General features: G+C 36.2%; 3 protein-coding genes and 1 long non-coding RNA gene across 10 annotated transcripts in view; 2 read left to right on the top strand and 2 right to left on the bottom strand.

The window, feature by feature from the left end:
- Window positions 1-3459: 3459 nt before the first annotated feature.
- LOC110853071 lies at window positions 3460-6949 on the bottom strand. Its single transcript, XM_022101300.2, has 3 exons — window positions 5607-6949; window positions 5337-5537; window positions 3460-5073 (listed from the first exon to the last, which is right to left on the bottom strand). The coding sequence occupies exons 1-3, from the start codon at window positions 5697-5699 to the stop codon at window positions 4876-4878; spliced, it is 492 nt and encodes a 163-aa protein (XP_021956992.1). The 5' UTR covers window positions 5700-6949; the 3' UTR covers window positions 3460-4875.
- A 589-nt stretch (window positions 6950-7538) lies between these two features.
- Window positions 7539-9366, top strand: LOC118436433. Its single transcript, XR_004835442.1, has 2 exons — window positions 7539-7716; window positions 7805-9366. It is a non-coding gene; the product is annotated as an uncharacterized LOC118436433 (long non-coding RNA).
- A 1676-nt stretch (window positions 9367-11042) lies between these two features.
- On the top strand, window positions 11043-16074 carry LOC110852851 (pre-mRNA-splicing regulator WTAP). 6 transcript variants are annotated; one of them, XR_004835392.1, is made up of 7 exons: window positions 11043-11487; window positions 11586-12230; window positions 12302-12605; window positions 12767-12876; window positions 12986-13030; window positions 13448-14312; window positions 14556-16074. XR_004835392.1 is itself a non-coding variant. In XM_022100976.2 (6 exons), the coding sequence occupies exons 2-6, from the start codon at window positions 11768-11770 to the stop codon at window positions 14182-14184; spliced, it is 1659 nt and encodes a 552-aa protein (XP_021956668.1). In that variant the 5' UTR covers window positions 11043-11487; window positions 11586-11767; the 3' UTR covers window positions 14185-16069. The 6 variants fall into 6 exon arrangements, 1 of the variants encoding a protein (XP_021956668.1); XR_004835390.1 differs by having other exon boundaries at window positions 13448-14336; XR_004835391.1 differs by having other exon boundaries at window positions 13448-14336; window positions 14547-16074.
- The window catches only part of LOC110852850 (proteoglycan 4), a 28992-nt gene continuing 19208 nt past the window's right edge, over window positions 16075-25858 (bottom strand). For both annotated transcript variants that reach the window (XM_022100975.2, XM_022100974.2), the window contains exons 6-9: window positions 17428-17932; window positions 17111-17359; window positions 16812-17052; window positions 16075-16523 (exon numbers count right to left, since the gene is read on the bottom strand). In XM_022100975.2, the coding sequence (XP_021956667.1) occupies window positions 16261-16523; window positions 16812-17052; window positions 17111-17359; window positions 17428-17932 (1258 nt within the window). In that variant the 3' untranslated portion in view covers window positions 16075-16260. The remainder of the gene's footprint in view (window positions 16524-16811; window positions 17053-17110; window positions 17360-17427; window positions 17933-25858) is intronic.

Here is a 25858-nt window from a genome sequence, read left to right as displayed (position 1 = left end):
TTAATGCCGGGGATTACAAAATAATTAAAACAAGCCCACCTTGAAATGAACAATGGATGGGACACGTGGGGGTTTCTTTTCAGGTGAAAGAAGAATCCATGCTTTCTCCCAGAAGAAGTAAAGGTGGTGGTGGTGGTGGTGGTAGTCGTCGAGATGGTGGTTGGTACTAATACAACAGCATTTTCTCCTATTTGTTGGTCCCACATGTCTCATTTAGAGAAAGTCTTAAAGTGCAATCAGTTTAGACGTCAGGTCCGAGAAGAATGCTACAGGCGGGCGGATTTAAGTAAACAGGACGACCCACATTTTTCAATTTGCTGCAGTACAAAAGGCTAAATAAATAATGGATTTAATTTCACCTCCCTTTTCTTCTACTTCCAATCAAACTACTACCACCACCATAAAAATAACAATGCTTTACAAAAGGTGAAAGCAATTGTGGAATGTGCATGTTGGAATAAAATGACACATTTAGTAATTAGAAACCTTGGCGTAATATTTCTCATCCGGCTGGGTGTGAATTCACCTCGTTTTTTTTATTATTTTTCGCCAATTGCAGAATTGTTTCTCCGAATAGAAAACATTTTGCAAGATTTTCCAATTAAACCACCACTACCACACAAAAACACAATGCATTACGAAAGGTGAAAGTATAACGATGTAGGTCAAGATAAGAAATAATTTATTTGTGAATTTCAGTAAAATGTATGTAAGGCACAGTAATTAATTACAATCCTTACAATTCTCGTCCGGCTGGGTGTGAATTCGCCACGACCGAATTACTCACCCGAATAGAAAGCATTTTGCAAGACACATATATTGTTGGCATGGCTTTCTCTTTCTAGTCCACCGAGCTGAGGAGATGACTGTTTGTCTCTCTGTACATACGAGTTAAAGGCGGAAGAATGCTGGCTCTGCCAAAAAAAAGAGAATAATAAGTAATACAAAATGTGAAAGCACAACGATTTCGGCCAAAATGGCAAACGATGTATTTATGAATAAAATATCTGTATGGTACAGCAATTACAATCCTTAGTGTAAAAATTCTCATCTGGCTGGGTGTAAATTCAAATGTTTTTGTCTAAAACAAGGGCGGAATTACTTTGATTCTGAATAGAAAGCATTTTGCAGGACTGTATTGTTTGGCTGGTTTTCTTTTTCTTGTCCAATTTAAAGAGATGCCTGGTTGTCTCTCTTTGTATACAGATGTAGGACTAATGCGGGTAAGAGGAAGAAGAAAGCTTCCCCTGCCAACAAATCAGAGAAGAATAGAAAAGGTGAAAGCACAACGATCTCAGTCAAAATTGGAAACGATTCATTTATGGATGAAATGTATGACACGTTGAGTAAAAAGAACTATTCTCATCCGACTGGGTGTGAATGCGCTTCGTTTTTTCGCACTCAGACGGAATTACTTATTCGAATAGAAAGCATTTTGCAAGACACGCGGACATGGATGCATTGAGGAAGAAATAAGGAATACAAAAGGTGAAAGCACAACCATCTCGGTCAAAGTAAGAAACGTATTTATGAATAAAATGCATGACACGTTTAGTAATTGCATGCAATCCTTCGTGCATATGAGAACTCTCATCCAGTTGAATTCACCATTCTCCAGCCGAATTACTTCCTGAAGTAGAAAGCATTTTGCAAAGACACATACATACATTGCTGGCCTGACTTTCTCTTTTTAGTCCAGCGAGCTAAGGAGATGATTGTTTGTCTCTCTCTGCATACGGTCGGATGTACGAATGAATTCGACTTATTGTTCCAGAAGGAAACAAAGGTGAGAAGAAGAGGGAAACCAAAGGTGAAAGTATGACGATCTCGGTCAAAATAAGAAACGATTCATTTATGAATAAAATGCATGACGCATTTAGTAATTACAATTCTTGGTACATATAACAATTCTTAATTTGCCTCTTTTTTTCTTATCACGACCAAATTACTTACTCAAATATGAAGAATTCTGCAAAGCATAAACATATTGTTGGCCTGGCTTTCTCTTATTCGCCCACCAAACTAAGGAGATGATTGTTTGTCTCTCTCTGCATACGGACATACGAATGAATGCGGGTTAGTTAGAGGCGGAAGAAAGCTGCCCCTGCCAACAATTCACGGAGAGAAGAGAAGAATAAGGAAACAAAAGCTATGGCATTACTTCCTTCATTTCGCTACAGGCCACACTTTCACCAAATGTTTTCCTCGAGCGAGTCCCAGGTGTGTTGTTGAATTGTGCGAACAAATCTCTCTGCCTCGTTTATCACTTTTCCCTCACCTCCCAAACCAACTAAACACGACAACATACAACAACATAAATACTTGCGTCACAAAGTGCTCCTTTCACTTATGTACGGACGTCCTGTCCTGTCCTCCTTAAAATGCATGCGCGTCGTCCAGCAAGTCTAACCTCGTTTGAAATGGGGTGGATTGGATAATTCTGAGGTAGAAGAATTTATGTATTTCGCTGTTTAGGAATGGAATTGGATTGAATATTTATTATACATACATAATTCTCACCCAGGATTTAATTTAAAGTCGAATAGGAGACGACAATAATAATAACAAATTATGCAAGGAGAAGGACGAACGCTCGCTGCGTGACAGGAGGGAGGGCTTGATTATGGATGGATGGGTGTTTTCCTACTGAAATATTCAACGTAATGCAGTTACTTAATATTAGTTATGTTATGTAACTATATACTGCAGCACTTTGAGGTGAAAGTATTCTGGTAGCAGGGAAAAAATATTGTGTCAAAATAAGCAGGATTTTGAGAGTTCTGTTTGGATTCCAAATAATGTTACAGCACAAAAAGACGAAAATTTACGTGGGAAAGACAGAAGACATACGAAAATATTGACTTTGTGAAGAAATTAACTTTTTATCGCTGTCAAAATACATTGTTTTTACAATTATTTATATAAATAAAATATTTTGACAGGGATAAAAAGTTGATTTCTTTACAAATCCATGTATGTATTTTCGTGTGGATGTTGTATTCTGCTTGTTTTTGTGGGTGTAACCGGCCTGGAAATCCAAACCTTGGATAGAACGGAGCTGTCATTTTGACAAAGAATTTTACCCATCGTTGCGAAAATCTTGGATTTCCAGGGCGTTTACATCCAAAAAAGACGATAGTACAAAAGTCGTAAATAAAATACGATAGTACAATAGTCGAAAATATGCACATGGTTTCTGAAGAAATTAACTTTTTATCGCTATCAAAAATACTTCATTTATCAAAAAATCAAAGAGCGTTTTGACAGTTATAAAAGGTTAATTTTGTCATAAAACCTATATTTTGGTATAACTTCTTCACCTACAACCTAGATTCTCGTCTTTTTATGAATGTAACAGCCCTAGAAATCTAAACCCCAAGAAGAGCGGACCTCAAAAATTGCATTTTAGTAAAGTATATTCTGCCCACCTTTGCTGAAAATTGATTGAATTGGTGGTAATTATTATTTTCTAGGAAAAAAGGTACTTTATTGTCCTTACATTTACCGGTCGGGTTAACATTTACATATTGCGTGTGCTGTGTATAGGAATAGTATACTTTTTTCGGTATATCCAACTAACTATAAATATGCTTCTCTAAATATGTATCGTGGCCATGCTGGATGGTAAATTCTATATAAAACTTGAAAATTGCACTATCTCACTAACCGAGTATTGATTAACATAAATAATAATAATAATACATTTATCTATCACTAACTATTTAATTTACATATTACATATTTACATAATTCTCTATTTTAACATTATACATATTTATCTCTCTCCGGTCCGGCACTAATTGACTCACTACACACTAATTTTTTTTATTGAACATGATGAGTTTTGTTGTTTGTATTGGTTTGTTTGGTTGAATAAATATGAGTTTCGTTGGTTTGGTTTACATTTACATATGTCTCTAATCCTAAGAATATTAACGGTTAATTGCATGATAATTGATAATTTGGTTGCATCATATTTTGGCAAGAAGTCACACAGGTGTACGATTACGATTACGATTTTTGCGGCGGCGTCGGCGGCGGCGTTACTAACGCTAATGTTTTTGTAGGATAATTAATACTCTGTCTGATATACTTTGGTTTTGGTTTTGCATATTTATGTAACTACAGTTGATGATTATGAACACATTATTTACTTTTATACCCACCCATCACCACCATGAGGCATGCGAGTAATCAATAAAATACGTAAGGTATTGATTAATTGGTGAATTAGCAGACTCGCTCGTCCTGAATAATAACTCGCTCTCTTTTCGTATAAGTAAGTAAGTAATGTAATGATATTGTTTTGAGGGTGGCGAATTAGGATTGGATGACTCATGGCCAAAATGGTCAAAATTTTATGTACATTTTTAATCATTTTTCGGCTCTGGGAATTTATTTTAAAATTCTGAAACATGAATTTTTAGAAGAGGGATTTGCCAATTTTTTAAAAATGTGTACTTAGATTTTGACAGCTTTTGAAGGAGGAGATCTCAAGTTTACGAAGCTTTCAGAAAATTAGAACTCATTAAAAACTCGGTGTCATCTTATGAATCAACTTATTGAGTACAAATTTGTTTTTCAGAATTTTAAAATAAATTCCTAGAGGCGAGAATGATTTAAAATGTGCTGATTTTAACCATTTTGATCATGACTTATCGAGTCCTCCGCTAATTTGTATATCTCGGGATGAATTTTAGTATATTTTTTGTATTTAAAGACAGTCTAATGGGTTATCGATATTGGTTGGTTTTTTGGTTAGTCTCGTGGTTTTGGTTTTTGGTTGTGTGATAAGGTTGTGGCACTCTTATTATTAGTTTTAGTTTTTTGGTACTTGTTCTTCTAGGTTGAGAAAGACATGAGGGTTTCGACCCTTTAAAAGTTATTGTGTCGAACGATGACGAGCACGTTGCCGAGGAAATCCAGGCCTATGGAGACGAAGAAGAGAGTAATGAAGAAGGGATGGATGTGAATGAAGACGTCCAAGTTTAGACACGCCGTGAAATAGGCAGCCATCATGAGAAGGGTCGAGATGGATAACCAAATTATGGATACCGTCTCCAAGTCGGCAACCTGAAAAAAAAAATTTTAGGAAATTTTAGGATGGGGAATTTTCAATGTTTCGATTTTTGGGGGTTTGCCACATTTCTTGAATTGGAAAGCGAGAAATGCAAGGTCAAAATAGTCAAAATAAATGTCAAAATAAGTCAAAAATGTCAAAATAGCTGCGAGAAACCACTTTCTTGCAATTATTTCTTGCAAGTGGTTACTTGCACCGGAAACACTGGAAATTTTGATTGGAATTTTGATTGGTAAAAATTAACTCGGTTACGTACCTTTTCGAGGATGAAGATGAAAAGGAGGAAAATCCTGATAGCAGAAAAGATCATGAGACTCGTGGCGACACGTAACTCGAGAACGAGTCCTTTCTCCGCCCAATCTGCATCTTGAGATTTTTGATTGTGAAATTCCTCCTCATGCCGTTGCTCCACGTAGTAACACCACGCTCCCAGGAGAAGATAACCCACATAACTTATCTGCCGGATAAGTGACAAGTATTAAACATGCATAATAAACTTCAATTATTTTGACGTAAATAAACCTACCATACAAACAAGCAAGATCTTGCTGAGAGGAGCTTTATTCTGCTGTTGTTGCTGTTGCGGAATTGCGGGTGCTTTCTCCTCGTCTCGAGGCATCTTCTTATTGCACTTCCTCGTGTGACAAAAAAATCCGAAATTGGGCACAGAAAATACGAAGAGGCTTCTCTTCTCAATGGAACAAAAGGTGTATGCAATAAGGTTAAATTAAGATGGAAAGGCACATTTTCTGACCCTTGATTAAATTTAGAGAGACAACACAACTCAGCCTTGCCTCTTCTTATCGGGTATGAGAAAACCCAGGAAAAAATTAGGCAAAATAATAAACAGTCTGTCCACCAGGCAAAATAAAACACCACCACGACACGCGATAGATAATCCTAGCGATAAAATGTATATTAGTCCAAGGAACTTTGTTACTTTGTAATCCACATTATTTTGAATATTTGTGTAGTAGGAATGGAATTGATTGGGCCCAGAAACAACGAAACTTCAGGTACACGCAGGCATTCGAGTTTTGTAAAATTTATCGGTATTGCTAATCACACACTCGACGATTACTTGTCTCTCTTCCTCCGCCTCCTCCTCCTCCTCGTCGATTAGAATAATAATTCTGCTCCTCTCGACATGCAAAGAAAGTAACTGTGTGCCTGCTACTTATTACTTGTTGGGAGTGCTGATATGCTGATACCGAATCGTGGCCGTGGTGTCTGTGGTGGTGAAGCCTGTTGCGTTACTATTATTATTACTGAGAAGAAAAAGAGGAAGAAGAAGAACTCTGCTGCTGGTGGTGCAAGTTATGTTTTTTGGGAGCACGAGATGATATCGATCTGCTCACACCGTCATCGTCCTCGTCTTTGGTTGTACTTTCTCCTATAATAAAATCACTCGCACTTTCTCTTTATTACAACACCCAGCCAGCCAGCCAGCTATGCCCAACTCTCTCACGGCAACACTTTCCCTGCTAAGCCCACTTTCTCCTCGGCTTTCTCTGCTCTTTCTCCACCTCAATATCGCATTACGTATGCAAAACTACAAACAAGGATGAAGTAGACAGACACGGTTGACTCAAGATTTCCGGAAATTTGATACTGCTTCCGTTTATCCCGTTATTATTACTTTGGTCGCTGCTGCTGCTTTCTCCAGAATGAATTTTTCTCAGAAAGAGAAAGTCGGTGGGGGAAAATATTTAATATTTTGACGAAAATCCGGACTAAATGTGATGCTTTTCTGGCCAGTTAGTTACGTAACACACGGCATGAAATGAGTGAGTTAAGCGAACTATGATAACAAGTATCTCCTGACGGAGTGAAGCCTCCCTCTCGACTGAAATCAAGCAAGGAACGAGTTTGTCCTCTCTTTTTTCCGCAGTAATGATGGAGACACGAAGGCAGAAAGTAGTTTATAAAAGAAGAAAATGCACCATGTGAACGTGTATGTATGTGCAGTACATTACGTACGAATCTACTGGTTGGTTTGGTAGTTGGTGGGACACAGGGTATTCCGACCTGGGTTTTAATGGGTTGGGTTTTATTGGGTTTTAATGGGTTTTAATGGGTTGTAAATGAATAAAACCCACTGGGTTTTACCATGTTAAGTGGGTTTTATTTGGGTTTTAATGGGTTTTATTGGGTTTTAATCGAGTTTTACCTTAAAACTATATTCTAAAAGTTAAATACATCTCCTATACGTTAAAAGACGTTATCTCAATTCATTCTAAAGCAGTTTATTTCATTACTATCATAATATATGAAAATTCGGAACAAAGCAACAATTGACTCTATTCTTTAGCATCACAGATTTCAAGTGTTGTAAAGCAAAAATAATTTCCGAATAGATACAAATTCCGAATAATTTTTGTTAAATTATTACTTAAAACTATTAAAACCCAATAAAACCCATTTAAACCCAATAAAACCCAATAAAACCCATTAAAACCCAAATAAAACCCAATTAACATGGTAAAACCCATTAAAACCCATGGGTTTTATAATTTTTGATTAAAACCCTGGGTTTTTTCGAACCCTGGTGGGACAGGAGGATAACAAGTAGTACATAAACCTCTCTCTCTCTCTCCTTCAACTAAAAAGGGGACAACGATAACGACGACGACTTGGTACGAGTTGTGATGCATTCATAAGATTATTATGTCCCCGTATAGCTTATAAATACAAAGTGTGTGCTATGTTGTTCTGCTCTTATAGTCAACTTTTCATCCGGACAGGACACACACACACAATCATCTCGTCTTTGTCTCTCTCGACTCCATTGAATTTGGCCTGGCTGGCTGGATGGATGGATTACTTTCGGATTGAATGGATGGATCGTAGTCCAGGCGACAATCGCGAAACTGCGACGCTTTGACAAGTCCAGAATGAAGACTGACTTGGGACTAGAAAATGTCCTCTGTTTGGAATAATGTGGAGAAAATGGACTAATTTTAGCCAGCCATCCAGTCCACTGGCTTGAGCGACATGCCACTAAACGATTCATCCCTAATCATATTACTTAGTGACTGCATGCAGTGTGGCGGTGAAGTATATTGTAATAAAGTAAAAGCGGTGGAGTGGATGCAATAATGAAATTGAAAATGGTTGGTTTGCCACTTGTCAGTTATTTTAGCGACAGGAAAGCAGGGACAAACATTTGCAGATTATGTACGGGAGAGAGGAAAAAAGTGGGAATATTTAGTAGCACACGGTAGACGGTGGAGAATCCAGTAGATTCGTGGACGTGGAGCTATGTGCAAACAAACGTGTGTTCTTCCATCCAACCGTTCTATTTTGGTTTGAGGGAACATTAGCCGAGGAAGAGAAAGACACATTCAATTTACTTCATTTCGCTCAGGATGAGCAATATGTAGCAATCGGGTAAAGACATAAAGTACGCAAAAAAAATGTGGGTATAGTTACATAGTTGTGCAATGCAATATTTATTATGTATGGGATGGGATGATGACATGAAATATTGTACCGTTCTGGGAAAGATGCACTGTTAGAAATCTGGTGTAATTAAGGTGGTATTGGTTTGTTGGTAGTAAAGTTGATACCGATTGGTATTAAAGTGCGTTGTTATACCGTTAAGTAAAAAATATGATAAAACATTAATGCCGAGCTACATTGCTTATCAATATCGCTTTGGTAGAGTCATATGAATACAGCTTGGTATTGTTTTAACCCAGGATTTCTAAGAGTGCGTTTGGTTTGGTGGATTGGATTGGATTTGGATACATGCAAATATTCACGTTGCAGTAAAAATGAATGATACTCTGTTTTTTTGCATAATATTTGGAGTAGAAGAAGTAGCTTTTATATACAAGTTTAGTGAGCTTACAGTGGTTTTATTTAGCAGAGAAGAAGCCATGAAATTATACTAGCAGCGTTTCCCTCGCAGAGAAAGAAAGAAACAGTCACAAATATGTGGTGCAAGCAAACCCTCCTGTTTAATAATATCCCTCTTTTTTATGTAGGATTGAACCTAAACACGGAGAATTGGTTTTGCGAATGGTAGGATTTATATACAAGTTCGCTAATATTTATGGGTTTTCTATCCAGTTTACGCTACTTTCTTCCACCCAGAAGAGGAGGAGATGATAATGAAGTGAAATAAGATGCCAATCTTTTCGAGAGATGTGTGTGTGATTTTGATTCATGAGATGTTTTTCATAGTCCCAGTTTTAGTGTCGTGATCTGTTACTTTCTGTGTATATTAACTTAGAAGCAAAAAATAAGCTGAATAAATGTCTGATTTACAGACAAGACATGAATAATGGTTAATTAAATGAATGAATTTTGCATATTTTATACGCTCTACTGAACTTGTCTGTTATTATCGCATGAAAATAAGTGGCCAAAAATATGTACGAAGATTTTACAAATAATACTTTGTACTTTGATAGGAAAATACATTTTCAAAAATGTATTGTCATCTATGAACATTTCGTCATGATTTGTTAAAATAATTATTATCATTAATGCTATAATTTGCATATCTCATTACTGCATCTCATTTTAATTTTACAAATTTTGGTAAACAATCTTTAGTAAAGATTCTTTATCGACATTAACTCGTTTTTAAAGTAAAATTTATTTGCCTGAAATTTGTACAAGTAAAATTTAAACTAGACATGATATATTTTAAAATTCATCTTATCATATTTTTTTTTAATTATTCTTAAAAAAGTTAAGACAAATTCTTAAACTTAATTTTGCGAAGCCTCATCATATCTAGATCTTATTTTTATACTACGAATTTATAAAATAAATTCTTATCGGCGTCAAGTACTACGCAAAGATTCGTGATTTGTCAACTCGCTAAAATTCTTCTAAACAGATTAAGTTTATTGCTACGCTTTTAACATAAAATTTATAAATCTCGGGAAACTTATATATTTAAACAATAAACTTCTAGAGTTTAGGAAATTTATGAATAAAATTCTCATCTTGAAAAAAGTTTTATGTTTTAAATTTCCAAGTTATGCTAATCGATCAATTCACGAGATTGGAAAGGGATTTGGAACATATGTAAAAATGAGTACGCGAAACAATCAATCATGCAAAAGACACATACAAAAGACAATTCATTGTGATATTATTACGAATTTTAAAAAATACTCAAATGTCATCGACCCATGCACATAACATAACATCCAATTTTTTATGAAAAAAAATCGAAAAGTTTTCATAAATTAATCTTCATAAATTAGGTAATTTAGCCGTTTTCAGTTGTGAAAAAAGTAAACCTACAAGTAATAAATTAATTACGATTTTCTGAAAATTCTCAAACCGACATCAAGTCTAAAAAAATTTAATAATGAAACATTTTTTAAAAATCTCATCCAAACAAAAAGGTTTAGACTGTGGTTAATTTTTCATGTCATTGATACACTCTTATTTCATGGAATTCATAAAATATCCGACAATTTCCTAAAAACGTTCCGAAATAGAAATAACGATCATTTCCTTCCAACTTGTAAGCGTATGTTCAATGCTATTAAGTTGTTAAAATTAATTTTAAATATTAAATAATAATTAATTCTTAATGAAAATTCAGAAACGTTAAAGCTGAAAAATAATCTATCCATCAACATTTTGTGCTAATTTTGTTGTTTTGCTAATTTTTCTAAAATAATTTTTTTAATAACTATGATTTATGCTAAAACTTGTCTATCTTCAATGCCAATAAATTAATGCTTTCAAATTTAATTAATTTAAATAATAATTTGATGTGTAATAAAATTCGGAAACGTGCAAAAAGTCGCAAAATAATCTGAAGTATAAATATAATTCGCTTGCATTTTTTTTTTATATTTAGCACTTTTTTTGCATACTTTTGCATGCAAAATTGCACAAAAATGAACGAATCCGAGCGTCTCAATGTGCCCGGAACATTGAAAATCCGTCCTCTCAGCACCTCCCAACCCACTCGCCACCAAACTCAAATCCCACAACTCTTACTGGTTGGCTCTCTCTCAGAAACAAACTGCACAAATTCACTAACTTTAATTTAATGAAAAACAATTATCAACGACATTTTGAACTATAAATATTTGAAATAGTTCCTCGATCGATACTCGCCAGGCAGAACTCTTCAAAGTTTCAGAGCTGCAGAGCGAGTTTAACGAATTGCATCGCATTCTATGTTTTCAGTTTTGTTATTAAACTAAATAAATAACAAAACAACGCAATTTTTAACATCAAAAGTTAGAAAAGCAATTAAAAAATTGGTCATCATTATTGGAAAGTTCATGTAAACGTGTGTCGTCGTAAGAAAAAGTGGGGAGTTTGGAGTTAAAAGATTTGATATCGAGAACACGTAAAAGAAGCGACGACAGATTTGTAATGTAAACTGGCAATTTGTTATAATTGTCATCAGTTTAGAAATCTTGGTAAGAAAACGATAATTTAATTAACGATTGTCTATAATTCTGAGAATTTAAATCTAATGCAACCGTTTGGGCTTTCTGTTTATTTGTTTGAATTTCAGGATGTTTTAAACAGCGAGATTTTCAATTCAATCAAGACAATTTTTGTGTTTCTAGTTATTTTAAGTTTGCCTTTCCTCCCACAACGCGCATCGTAGTTGTTTTGTTATAACAGTTGACATACTGTTGTTGCTAATAATAATTAGTAAGCATTACTTAATAAAGAGGACCCTCTTTAACTGAAATGACTGGGGAGGAAGGGACAAAAATTGGTTCAATTTCGAATCCTCGTTCAACTTGCTCCGATGGCGTAGTGTTGGTTCATGGTGAAAAGGCTAATTCTTCAAATGGACAATCTCTTCGATCATCGTCGTCAACATCGTCAGAAATCCTGCGAGACTCAACAACGGACCTTTCAAAAAGTGGGGGCAGCAGTATTAGCAAGGTCAAGGACAAAAATTGCAACAATATCCCCGACCGAGAGTCTGACTCGTCAGGCGTAGAATGTGAGGGTGGTGGTGGTGTTGGCCCACAAGCGAAGAATGGTGGTCGAGGAGTACTAGAAAACAGCAACAGTGATCCGACAAAAAAACAATCAGACTCGTCAGATTATAGGTTTCTCGGTGCCGATGAAGTGAGCACTCTGTCGCGGGACAAGTTTGTCGAAACGTACAATGATCTTGTCCGTTATGCGGAAACTTTAAAAAGTTGGTGGTTAATTAATTAAATTTTACCTAATGAAGAAATGCTAATTGTTTGATTTGTTAAATTTGTGCAGAAGACAATGCACAATTGAAGGAGTCAGAGGAGAAATTTCGTGCCCAGCAGGTGGAGTCGTCTCGTAGAGAAAATGTCCTCGTGATGAGGTTAACGACAAAGGAACATGAAATGCAAGACTACATCGCACAACTAAACGAATTAAAGCAGGCCATCGCACCCACACCGGCATCTCTTCGAAATACTCTTATCGATCCTGCTGTCAATCTCATGATTCAGCGAATGAAGAAGGAACTGGATGAGACCAAGAAGAAATTGGAGGATACACAGAACGACCTTAACGCGTGGAAATTTACGCCAGACAGGTACACATCCAAACCGAAGCAATTAATTAATCACAATTAATACGTGCTACAGTGTTACTTTTTTAAATTAATATTTTGAAGTTTTAAGTTACAGATTGTATGGCTTAATTAATCGCAAATGTATATGTATGTTAACTCGCTAACTAATTTGATAATTACAGCAACACTGGAAAAAGGCTGATGGCAAAGTGTAGAATGTTGTATCAAGAAAATGAGGACTTGGGGAAAATGATTACGAGTGGAAAACTTGCCAAATTGGAGAGCGACCTTGGTAAGGGAATTTTTAAATTTTACCGTAACACAATGAATTCCTCATATTTTTTGATTGGTCTGAAATCTGCATACCTTGTCTCACTTATGATATGATTTGACACTTACAGCCCTTCAACGATCTCTAACAGATGAGATGAAAAAGTCTCAGTCAGGTACAGAATTCAATTTAAGTCACAATGGAGAGTTTGCTCTTTTGGCCAAATTAATGTCAATCAATCACAAATCTAATTACTATGAAATTTGCAAAAGACGGTCTCATAATGCTAAGGTTTGACAGAGATATTTGTATCCCAAGAAGAAAAATTGCACCGTAAATTTGGAAAGTGAAGATTTGTCTACTTTAAGGCATTTTTACGTTTTCTCCTCTTCGGATGCAAACATCTCTACCAAACATGAACATTAGGCGATCATGTCTTTTGCAAATTTCGTTTCAACTAAATTTCTTATCGATTGACATTAATTTGGTCAAAATCAGTGAACATCCTCTGGGAAACCTCCATTGTCAGTGTGGTTTGAATTACTGCCTATTCATCCAGAGATTTAAATTGTGCTTTGATAATTTCTCTCAGAACTTGACGAGTTGATCCAAGAGCTTGACGAGGACGTGGAAGGGATGCAAGGCACAATCTATTACCTGCAACAGGAACTCCGCACTGCAAAAACTGGTTCCACAAATTCAACAGCCAACAATAGCAACGCGTCAACCTCAAACTCTGCCGTGCAACAAAGTTTGACTAATAATGACGATTTCCAAAATGAAGTTGTCAGTCTAACCGTGAAAATCACGGATCTTTGTGCTCAGTGCCAAGTCACTCATCAGAAGAAACAGTCCCCTAAGCTACTCGCCCTCAAAATGGAAATTGACGACGATAGTAGTAGAACTAACGTCGACAATGGGGGTATGTGTATGAATGGGGAAAATTCCAATTCAAGCAGTCATTCGGACCCAGAACGACTCAAGCTCACCTCCACGGCTTCTCCAATTAGTTCTAATTCCGATAAAAATGATAGGACTACAAGGACATCAGTGGCAAATGCGAAACTTGTCGACAACTCCGAATTGAACGACCCCAAATCGAATATTATTAGGAGTAGTGATAGTGAAAGTCGGGGTGGTGGTGGTGATGAAAATAGGACCAAGGGCAAAGGTGATGTTGATGATGACGACGACTCCGACAGTGACCGAGATGTACTACCACCCACGAAAAGAACGAAACTTTCCGAGAGTCCCATTGGTACAAAAAATGTAGATGTAGGCTCTATTCTTAGCAGTGCTAATCAACAAAACGGTTCTATGGAGCATTAGGTTCTTTCTCGATGTATGTAATGTACATGAGGTTCTCTTTGTTACATAATTAGTTAATTTCTCGGCATTGTAAAACTACCAGTGTTGTTTATTGATTGAGTTATTTTATTACCGCGGTGTCACGAAAAGTACGTAGTGTATGCGTGGCCTGGGTTCGATTTCTATTTTTCTCGAAAAACGCGGGGGTAATATCCCGGAAAATAAAAAAAAAACTAAACGGTAAATTCTTATCCTGGTTTTCGCCCTCCACTTTCTCGGCAAAGGTCGAAACCCGTTTGCCAAGAAAGCAGGGGACGAAATTTTACGGGCGGGGGGAATTTTCCGGGACTGGGCGTTTAAAAAAAAGAAATCGAACCCACGAGTGTGTGTAGGAATAGGGGATTGTGTTCAGTGAAATTCAGAAAAATCAACCAGAACAGTAATACATAAATTAATTGCATAAACTAAATTAATGCAGATTAATTACTATTTATTATGAAATGAATGTCCAATCAATCTACCATTATTATTTTACTACGACATGCCAACGGTGTATTTTCAATCGATGATGACCGACTTTTTCGTCAACCCAGTGTGTGAATGATGAGTGAGTCATCTACATACAAGTTACAAGACTATTAATTAATGCAAGCTATAAGTGCATATTTAAACAGTAATCAAAATATACTGCGACAAGTTACATAGTTTGTAAAATTCTGTACGGAATCTAAGATTTAGCCAGCTCAGACCTTTTAGAGATAAATTTTTAAAAATGGTTGTATATTTACATTTGTATCGATGGATATTCATCCCGTGATGTACCGTTCATGATTTCTACTTATTTGTTACTTAACGATACGACACAATTAGGTATGTAATATCTGTAATGTTAAGATTTGGGCAGGATATCAGGAAAAAGAGCAGGTTTACTCATCTCTCACCACCACCAACCAACCAGCCACAAAAAGTAACATAAATATCATGCAGTTTTCAAAGTCTACTAATTAATTATTCCAGTTAGGTTTTAATTAAATCCAGTTAATTAAATAATGATACAAAACGTACGAGGTAAATAAATTTACAAGGACGACTCGTCTATAATCAACAGTAGAAATTATATCATGCTCATGAATATCCTCACCTCGACTCAATCAACTACTTTTTAAATCAAATTCATGATGTACTAAATATGTAACAAGTTTGTTTTTTAGAAATTTTGTCATTGTCCACGTTGTTTTAAAGATTTGTAGAAAATACGTGTGGAGAAAATATATAAAAAAAATAACAGTTAACACGAAGTAACTGGAGCCTGTAAGTACTGGTCATTACATTTGAAATATACTAATAACGTAATCCTGGATTTGCTACATACATGCTTTATGATTATACAATTTTGGAAATTACGGTTTTTGTAATTCTTTCACGTGCAACTTTTTAAAAATTTTGAATCGTCGTCGTTGCTTGATAAATAAATGAAAGGATTCAACTTTATGTTTTCATTGGAGATTCTTTTCAGATATTTGGAAATATAAAGTTGGAGACCTCGAAATACAATGTTTCAGCAAGATTGTGCGCGTGCAATGGTGAGGATGATAACATAACGTAGCGTATCATAATTTTACCAGTAATACAGAAAAATAGAACAGCAGAAAGTAAAGTAACAGAAGAGAGAATTGTGGTATGCAATTAGACTGATGTATCCTGTCCAAGATAAGCAAGCAAGCACTTTAGATGATACTCGACTACTTGCAAATGTTTTTTTTTGTAAAATATCACGAAACATGTATTTAATTTTGTGTTGTGATGTCTGTGTACAGTAAAGTAGTAAAATTATTACTTATTATGAACTATCTACATATTCGTGAAGTTTAAACAATAAATATCTTGAACTGCTGCTTTGCACAAGGAAAATTAAGTGTATTATTATTTTATTTATAAGAGAAACATTTATTCAGTTAATAGGTAAATATGGGATCAAATGATCAACCAATTCTGGCATAAATAATAAATAAAGGAATTGTTTTTATCAAGAAAAATGTATGGTGTAAAAAAGAGGGGACTCATCATTCCAAAAATTGGAAGAGTATCCAAAATAATTTAATTTGGAGGTGTGGCAGTGGCGGCGGCGGCAGCGGTTTTTGGCGCAGCGCGTGCCCATCCACTTGTGATCAACTTTTCCTGCAGGGTGACCGGGTCATCCAGCAAATACAGCGTGGCACTCAAGTGGCATTGGGCAACGGTGGTGTCTTCAAAATGATGGACGTTTTTTGAGTGAACCACAGCGGTCACGCGTTGGCCAATGGTCATGTTTCGGAAGGCGGTACAAATGTCTTCACTCCAGACGAAGGGGTTGTTCGAGTCTGTAATAGAACGGGATTCTTTTAGTACGAGGAATATTCATAAGTTATTAATTATCAGTGTTTTGTTTCTTGCTACATTTCTTGGACTGCAAAGCAAGAAATGCGAGGTGCAAGAAATACCTAGCCACGCGCCGTATGATGGAATATCGACGGGGCGTAGTTTCTTGCGCCATGCATTTCTTGCAGGTCAAAATAGCTGCTAGAAACCATTTTCTTCCCGTTATTTCTTGCAAGTGGTTACTTGCACGCGAAACACTGTTACACAAATAAATATGTAAATGTATGCACCTTTTGGAAGAATGTCGGCCAGAGAGCACTTAAATGCGAGAGCTGGTGGATCAGTAAAGCAGACGGGGAGCTCGTAGAGTTGGTCAAAGTTGACCAACTTCCTTAATCCTGAGTCGACAAAGAGAACATTGGCTCGATCGTTGTACGTGTCCTTGGTAAGAATGGTGATTCGATGGTACTGCTCCTTGCTGCCTTCGCCCTCTCGGCAAGCGTACATTTGTTGTTTGTGGGGATCAGTACCCTAACACGAATGACAATAATTATTTTACGGCATTGGCAACATAATTATGTAAACTTACAAGTTTGTACTCAGTCCGTATCCCATCCAACTTGTAGAAGAACTGCATGTCGGTCCACATGGTGGGGGAAATGTTTCCAAGCTCGTCCGGGGCACCGGACACTTCAAACTCCCGTTGCGGGGGTCGTTCAGAAACGTACATGAGGCAGAAGTCGGCCGGACTGACGACACGGGAGACACGAAATGTGTACATTTTCTTCAATTGGATGTAGTGGAAGTATTGCATTTCTCGCCCAAAGGCCAGAGGAGCCTGGAAGGAAGTTAATAATTAATTAAATTATCTCATCCAATAATGAGCTTAAGGAAATGTGCATGTACCACAACAGCGACAGGAGACGGCTCCGTCCTGGTGAACTGGATGTAGTCCACTCTCACTTTCCGATTCTTGTCGTCCTTCTTTAACACGGTGGGAGGCAGCGGTTTTGGAGGCATCGCTTTTGAAGGCCCCGGTTTTGGGGGTTCCTCGTTGTCCTTCTTTAGCACGGCTGGCGGAACTGTTTTTGGAGGCATCGCTTTTGAAGGCTCCTTGTCGCTCTTTAACACGACTGGAGGCAGGGGCTTTGGAGGTTCCACTTTTGGAGGTTCCTCGTCGTTCTTTAACACGGCTGGAGGCACTGCTTTCGAAGACCCCGGTTTTGGGGGTTCCTCGTTGTCCTTCTTTAGCACGGCTGGCGGAACTGTTTTTGGAGGCATCGCTTTTGAGGGGTCCACTTTTTTGGGCTCTGGTTTTGGAGGGACCTCTGAAGTCACCGCTTTTGGAGGCTCCTCGTCGTCCTTCTTTAACACGGCTGGAGTGACCGCTTTATCCATCAGAGAGACGTCCCTGTTTAAAAGAAAAATGAAAAAAAATATTAGCTACTTATAAATATTTGTACAAATATTCTGTTAGATTTTGCACCGAAAATCCTGCCACGCACTGCGCATTACCAATGCTACCTAAATTACAGCCTGACTGTGTATTAATCAACATACACATTCCAGAAATATGTACATATTTATCACCCCCGATTTCTTACATTCAGAAACTATGCGAATGATTTATCTATACCCAAAATCTCATTCCAAAGAATTTAGAATCTCATTCCAATCTCGTCATGAATCAATAACATATTTCATACAGAATGTACCCTTTGAATTAATCCATATCAAGTTTAAGTTTGTCATTGCATGCACACAATTCAAGTCATGAAGATGAATTTCTGCAATTCATCCCTCACTCACAAGCAACAAACTTGATCTCATTCCCACCCGCTTATATTTATGTATTTATCATCCATAAAATATCCCCATATGCAAATTATTACATACATCTAGTCACTCACATGGGCTCAATTTCCGACAAAAGATTATGCCCTCCCAAAAATAGAGTCAGCCGTGCAGTTTATTATTTAGTAACCTTGATATCCTTTGGATTTCATTCAAAGGCAAAGAATAGGAACAAAAGATAAGTGGTAAACTCCATTCTTTCCGTTGATAATCTCTTATCATCGTAATAATAATTCGTGAATGATTTACCAAATAAGTATGTAAGACCACCTCAAGAAAGGAAACCTTGTTGACTTGATCCCGATCTTAGGTGACCTAATAAGGTCTCATTTTTTCCATTGTGCATGCCTACCCCTGACTTTTTGCAACAATACATAAATACATTTATGTACACATGTATGCACAAAAGCGAGCAGAAAAAAATTGCCCACTTACTTAAATGGCCAAGTCCTTAAATTAAAACTAATCACGATTAAAAGTTTGCATTGATCAGTGGTGATTTTCTAACTAAATTTAGTTCCTGGGAACGGTTTTAATCAGACTAAATACATATATACTTAAATTATGTTTGCCTAATTGCAATTAATTTTACTCACATACTTGAAAATGACTCCTTATTTAATAAAGAAAGTTGCTCAATTGTAACATAAAGGAATTCCATGCGCGTGCAAACAATCCAGCAGCTTAATCTTATAAAAATAGACTCCTTATGCTTGTTAAATTAGTATATAAAATATGCACGCGTCATTGTGTCCCATCGAGCCTTTGAAACTAGGGGTGTTTACCATGCGTGAAAAAACGTGACCTGTCTTTAGGTACGTACATGCATGCATAAAGTAAAGTCTTATATAATTTAAATGGATCGATTTCTCAACTTATTACTCGCAGATAAATAAAATAATGCTCAATTATGTGTTACAATTACTTTTATAAATAGGTAGGCATGTATCCATTGTGGGCATTGTGGTGCGAATTATGTATACCCATCGACCCATGTGGGTATACCCACGCGAACAATAATTTGCCATTAAAGTTGTCACGAAATAGTTCCCTTTATCCGAATCTAATCCCACGTGCATGTATGGAAGTCAAGTGTTAAGTAAATTGTGTTATAAATTACCTTTTGAAATCGAATTGCATAATTTGCATACTTATTTTATCTTTAACCTGGATTACGTAATTGCGTAATTTAAGTAAATCCACACCAATTTTTGAACTTGTCTAAACAAAAATGTTGCTAATTTATTTCCAATTTATGGCATCACCCATCCCTAATTTTTTTCCTAATTAAAATGCTTATCACATCCAGAGATAAGTCGACTCTTCTACGAAAAACCTCTCGATACATGCATTTGCATATTCCATGAGGTTGATATACAGTAAAACAAAGTACTTGATAACCTACGTACGTAGAGGTGACCATGCCGTGACGAAGATGACCTGCCCTCGTGCTCATCGTCAATTGTATATAAAATTATTCAACTAATAATATTGCTTGCTCCCACTTGCCTATACGCCACAAATTTTAGACGAGAGCACATTATGATCATTAATCCACTCAAAATTGCTTGCCCATATTTATTCACTTTTAACACTAATTGTGCCAAATTGAGGAGGACATGAGCACTTATAAATTTCCATTTTCATTTCTTCTCTCCCTGCCAATAATAAAACAATAAAGAAAGAAAGGTCCTGCCTGATCGCTGCCAAAATTCTAAGCTGAACTTTATCGCATAATTATGATTATGATTGTTATTATTATGCCCTCATCATGACGATTATTATTAAGAAGCCCTTCAAAAAAAAGATGATCGGGAGATCACCAGAGATCAACGAGTTGTGCGTAAGTAGAATTAGGGAAAATTGCAATTTTATCAATTCTAATGATTGTAATCTCGCTAAACGAGCTGTCCATCATACACGTACATGTATGTACCACCCACTAATACGTAATTTTAGTCACAATAATGCAGTGGTGACCTTCCTCCATGAATTTTGAATCAAAATTATGTACATACGACCAGAATTATAAAATCGACGTGTGCATGTCAATGTCGAAATGACCGAGAGAGAGATTTTGGCACACGTCGCCATTTTTTTAATGTCATCTCATCGACGAATACGTAATGAGATCCCAGGATAAAATATTTGCAATTTACCTTCAAATTCATCATTCACGATGATGATGCGACGACGACGACCCTTCATTGTTCGCGTTATTAACTAATAATATTTTATGATTATTAGTCATCAGGTACTCGTCTTACAAGGGAACATACCGAGGTGTCCAACGAGTTAAGGGTCGACACCTATACCAAAATGACCACAACACATGACTTGTTAAACAAACTGAACGAATTTCCGTGTAAAATTCACTTTTCGTCAAGTTGTGACGATATTTGTGACGAGCGCATGACCATCGGGTTGCCAGCGGGAGAGGTCGGCCGCTGAACGATCAGGTCGAACACAGAAGCGTCGTCGCCTTCACGTCGTCTTCAGAGATTTAAAATTCTTTGCAATTTTGATAACATCTTGAAATTTTTAAAAAATCGTGAATTTTTTTCAAAATTTCAAAAATTTCTTTAAAATTGCAAAAATTTGTTCAAATTTTCAAAAATTTCTTCAAATTTTCAAAAATTTCTTAAAAATTTCAAAATTTTCTTCAAAATTGCAAAATTTTCTCAAAATTGCAAAATTTTCTCAATTTTTGTTCAAAATTTCAAGAGGTTTTCCAAATTTGAAAGAATTTTAAATCTCTGAAGACGACGTGAAGGCGACGACGCTTCTGTGTTCGACCTGATCGTTCAGCGGCCGACTTCTCCCGCTGGCAACCCGATGGTCATGCGCTCGTCACAAATATCGTCACAACTTGACGAAAAGTGAATTTTACACGGAAATTCCTTCAGTTTGTTTAATAAATCATGTATTGTGGTCATTTTGTTGTAGGTGTCGACCCTTAACTCGTTGGACACCTCGGTATGTTCCCTTGTTAGTTAAGTATGTATGATGTAGTTGTAGGTGGAAACGTCAACGACATGCATTGTCCTCTTGATTTTTGAGGTTGCGAAGCGAATGTTGGTTAGTTGTGGATTGGAAATGAAAATTAAATACGGGCGGAGGAGGTTACGAAGAACGAGTAGATTTTGCAGATTTATTATGAAAAGGGTCATCTTCTCAATATTAAAGATGAAACTAGCAACGTATTACTTTGTTCTTATTACATGCCAGCCTTAGCCTGCCACCCACAATGTCGCTTTTGTCCTATTTCTCTCCTAGAGTTACGTGTTTCTATTGTTGTACAAAATCCAATTGAACAACTATCAGCAGAGTCGATGGGATGGGATAGAGGAGGGCAAGCAATTACGCGTATTATTTTTCAAAAATCTACTCTAACAATGTATTTAAAATTGTGTTTCATATGTAAAACTCAGATTTAAGTCTATTTTGGCTATCACAAAAAATAAGCATGCTCATATTTTTGGTCTTTCATAATGCGCTAATTTGAGCGAGAGGCACGGATTTTGTACGGTTTTCCAGCCAAAACTTAGGGCTTTCAAAATCCTGTAACTTTGTCGCCTCACGGTCAAATTAGGACATTCCGAAAAATAAAAAAAATACGGCAATGCTTATTTTTGTGGTGAACTAAATATGAGTAAATCTAAGTTTTACATGTGAAAAATTTCCATTGTAAGTTTAGGTCGGAGACGTAATAAAACATTTATTGAATTTGTATTCCACTCGAAATGTGATTTTGAACTATGTATCAATCGAGTAGAATAGAATTACACGCCTATTTTTTTCAAAATCTCGACCCACCAAAAAAGTGCAAACTTAGGTACCAAAGTTTAAGTCGTGAACGCAATAAAGTTGAAATCCACTCGAAATGAAATAGTTATTTATTTGCTTTTCATCAAATAATTGGAGATTACTCAGCCATCTTTTGAATATCAAGACCACATGATGGATACAAATGAGAGAAATTGCTGTACCACAAGCCACATTATTGTCTAATTTTAAGACGACGTCGTTTCGTTGAAAGTCTGTCATATTTCATTGAACATCACGATTTCCGACAATTCAAGCTCGTCGTAATCATAATCATTGTATTAAAAAATGGGAGAATCCCTCAACTAAATAACTAACTTGCGACGAGTCAGTCGTTCCTTGATTGCTATTCTGAGAGAGCAATTTTTTAGCATTAACATACAACAGGCAAAAAGCGAGGATTGAATACAATCATCACGTTTTAAAAAAGAATTGCAATTGAAGTGATGCTCCTCCATTGTGGGTTGGATGGGTGAGTGAGAGATGCACTTGTCCTGGTAATTGAGATGATGATCATTTGATGGTCATTATTACATGCTCGTGCTAAATGCAATCCTCCCTCCTTAATCCTTATTTTTTTAGAGCACCATACCACCAACCAAAATGTTTCATTAGAAGGTGAGGAGCAAAAATGAAAAAGAAAGTCTGATTGGATTCAATTTCAGGTGGAAAAAATGGAAGAAAAACCAGCAAATTCAAATTACTTATGAAATCAGCAATAAAACAATTAAATTTGAAGTAACTGCAAAAACAATAACACTCCTAAATTCAAATTATGTACGTTACAATGAAAATCTGCAATAAAAGGATTAAGTTTAACAGCTAAAACTCCATAGAAGGGAAGTATTTATCCCAGAAAATTGATGGTCATTGAATTTTTTGTGGTCTTAAATGGCAAAAACGCGTATAAAGATTTTAGTTTTATGTAAAATTTCATGTTTTGTCCAAATATTCGTAAAATATTGCCAATCTTTTTGGTTACTTCGATTGCCCTTCGCCCAAGTCGCCTAAATAATATTCATGAATATTTAATAAAGTAGAAAAAATGACGAAATATTTGTAAACCTGAAGCAAGATGTACAGATATTTATGTAGTGCTGAAATCGCCAATATTATTAGCACCAAAGTGCAACAAAGAAGCATTGACATCAATAATTGAGACTAAAATGCATGCATGCAAAATTTTGGCAAAAATTGTAAAATGCAAAAATATAGAGATGTCTCAACACTAAAGTGCATCATAAACAAAGAAAATATATGTTTTATAATAATTATGAACACGGTATGATACGATAACCTCTTCTTTTCACCAAATTCACACATATTTCTCGCAAAAATTATTATTAAATATTTACGCCCACTTGGTAAAAGAAGGGTTGATTTTGCAATTAAAAATTCCAATAATTCAACATCTCAATATCAACGGGTTACTGATAAATATGTAATGATGATGATAAATACGTCTGCGATGGGTACCTCACAATTAATTAAAAATATACAATTTGTTCATCATCTTCTCTCTCCAAATGATTACTTACACATAGAAAAAAAACAATAAAAACAAAAAACGTTATAAAATGAAGTTGATCATGAAAATAATAACGTCAAATCAATCCCTCAAAATTGACAACATGCACGTCTGGAATTTCATAAAATTAACAAATGAATAATTTAATTGCAATAAATAAATAAAATTGTGGCAAACGAACATAAAAAAGTAGCCAAAGTCAAAGCGATTGAAACTTCCTCTAAATTGACGCTATATATGACAATGTATTTTTGACCTTTGACCTCGTCCCCAAGGTCATGGATTTGTCGGAGGTCAAAAATCTTGACGGCGTTGAATTCGTTGTGAAATTTACCATTGAATGACACCACATATGAAAATTAAGGTCCAATTTGGCGTTTGACCTGGCGGTCAACACGATCTCACGGTCAACTTGACCTTGACCGCAGGAACCCTTTTAGAACTCGACCGAGGGTCAAAAATCAGAAGCACAATGGCTAAAACCGCGTTTGACTATGTTGAGGAGAAATCCTGCCTGCAGACGGACAGACACCCAGACAGACAGAACGATCACAATAAGTATCTGACCCAACTTAATAAATTATTGAAGTACTTACCAATTGATACCAATCTTGGGAGGATTGAGGAACAGCGAAACGAATGCGCAATACAGTAAATGGTCGACAGACACGCACGACGATATCGATAATAAAATTACTTAGGTGTAGAGATGATATCACTCGATAAGGCAAGTATTTAAGGTACAATGTAACAGCAGGTAGGTATGCATCGCGTCGAATTGGAGGTGGTTTTTATAATGGAAGTGCAACAAGCAATTTATCAAAATCAATACTGTTTAGCAGTACGTCGACGACTTGGTTGTTGTTTATGTATTAACGAAGACTAGAAATTTGGGATGAGGTCAACGAGTGAAGATGCGACCAGTACGAAATATATAAAATTGTTTTTCACATTCTTCTTCAAGATCAAGATTCTCAAGAAGAGAAGATGCGCGCATAAATGGAATGTGCAAAAAAAACAGGGAAGAAATTACACGTAATAACGTCACCAATTTATGTATCCAATATTTATCTATCTTCCTAAAACCAAAACTATGCCACTTTTCCAGAGTTAAAAATGTATAGTTTCATTCAGCCAGCTAATATCAGTACTTGACATTTTGACACGCAGATTTATTTACGACGTGGTCATCATGTACACGGTAATAATAATAATGTCTCAATCACCAACCTTCAATCAACTTGTAGGAAAACATGGCAAATATTTTACACGATTTTTGCACAAATCCAATCCAGATATAGATTTTGCAAGCTAAGGAATCATCGTCACCTTCTTATGTACATATACACGCTACAAGGGCAAATGTACACCAAATTTACCTCAAATTTGTGATTTTTTCACCCCATTTCATTTTATGAGCGCATCCACCTTCTAAAATTAAAGACTAATCCCTCATGCAATGCAATTCATGTGTGCAATTCGTTTTGTTCCTCATCATTATTAAACGCTGGACAGATATTGCACTCGTCGACCAACTTAATAACAATTTATGACTGTAACCAGCTCATTTTCTGGTTCATTTTCATGTCGACATTAAAGTGGACACCTTACTTTTGCAAAAATCGTGACACGTTACATTACATCCAATTTACCATCTAGCTAAATAATAAATCACATATTTTCTGCAACATCATTTTCCACTTCCTTAATCAATATGATGATGATACAGATATGTAGAAAACTTGACTGGAACTTGGTTTCAAGCGCATCTTCTTATTTTTTGCCGGTCATTTTGCTATACTGGAATAATAATTCGACCCATTAATCATGGCGTAATCGCAGCGAGTGAATCTGAGGCAAGATGAGATTCATACATCTCAGAAGACCAAATGAGACGATATACGCTCTATTATTCCAACGATGACGACGCCGACGACGTCGACGACACCACAAACACGTACGAAGGTAAACCTCGCTCAAATTACTGTAGCAAAGCAACAAGTAACTATCATAACAAGCATAGTACAATTTTACGAGTACTTTACTTGCACACCAAGATCTCAGCAATGCCTAAGAAAGAGCACATAATATGTATCCTTGCACCTCGTCCACCAACAATCAATCCATGTC

This window comes from Folsomia candida, unplaced genomic scaffold (assembly GCF_002217175.1).
Source record: "Folsomia candida strain VU population unplaced genomic scaffold, ASM221717v1 Fcan01_Sc008, whole genome shotgun sequence".
In the NCBI taxonomy this organism is placed as follows: domain Eukaryota; kingdom Metazoa; phylum Arthropoda; class Collembola; order Entomobryomorpha; family Isotomidae; genus Folsomia; species Folsomia candida.
The sequence above is the reverse complement of the archived record's forward strand: the minus strand, read 5'-3'. Positions and strand labels throughout refer to the sequence as shown.

Bases quoted from the DNA above. Each gene is read 5' to 3' on its own strand.
- LOC110853071 (XM_022101300.2), bottom strand. From the start codon at position 5,699: ATGCCTCGAGACGAGGAGAAAGCACCCGCAATTCCGCAACAGCAACAA. The intron at 5,538-5,606 runs GTAGGTTTATTT...CTTATCCGGCAG, and splicing joins AGATCTTGCTTGTTTGTATG to ATAAGTTATGTGGGTTATCT. The intron at 5,074-5,336 runs GTACGTAACCGA...TTTTTTTTTCAG, and splicing joins TCATCTTCATCCTCGAAAAG to GTTGCCGACTTGGAGACGGT.
- LOC110852851 (XM_022100976.2), top strand. From the start codon at position 11,768: ATGACTGGGGAGGAAGGGACAAAAATTGGTTCAATTTCGAATCCTCGT. The intron at 12,231-12,301 runs GTTGGTGGTTAA...AAATTTGTGCAG, and splicing joins TTATGCGGAAACTTTAAAAA to AAGACAATGCACAATTGAAG. The intron at 12,606-12,766 runs GTACACATCCAA...TGATAATTACAG, and splicing joins TGGAAATTTACGCCAGACAG to CAACACTGGAAAAAGGCTGA.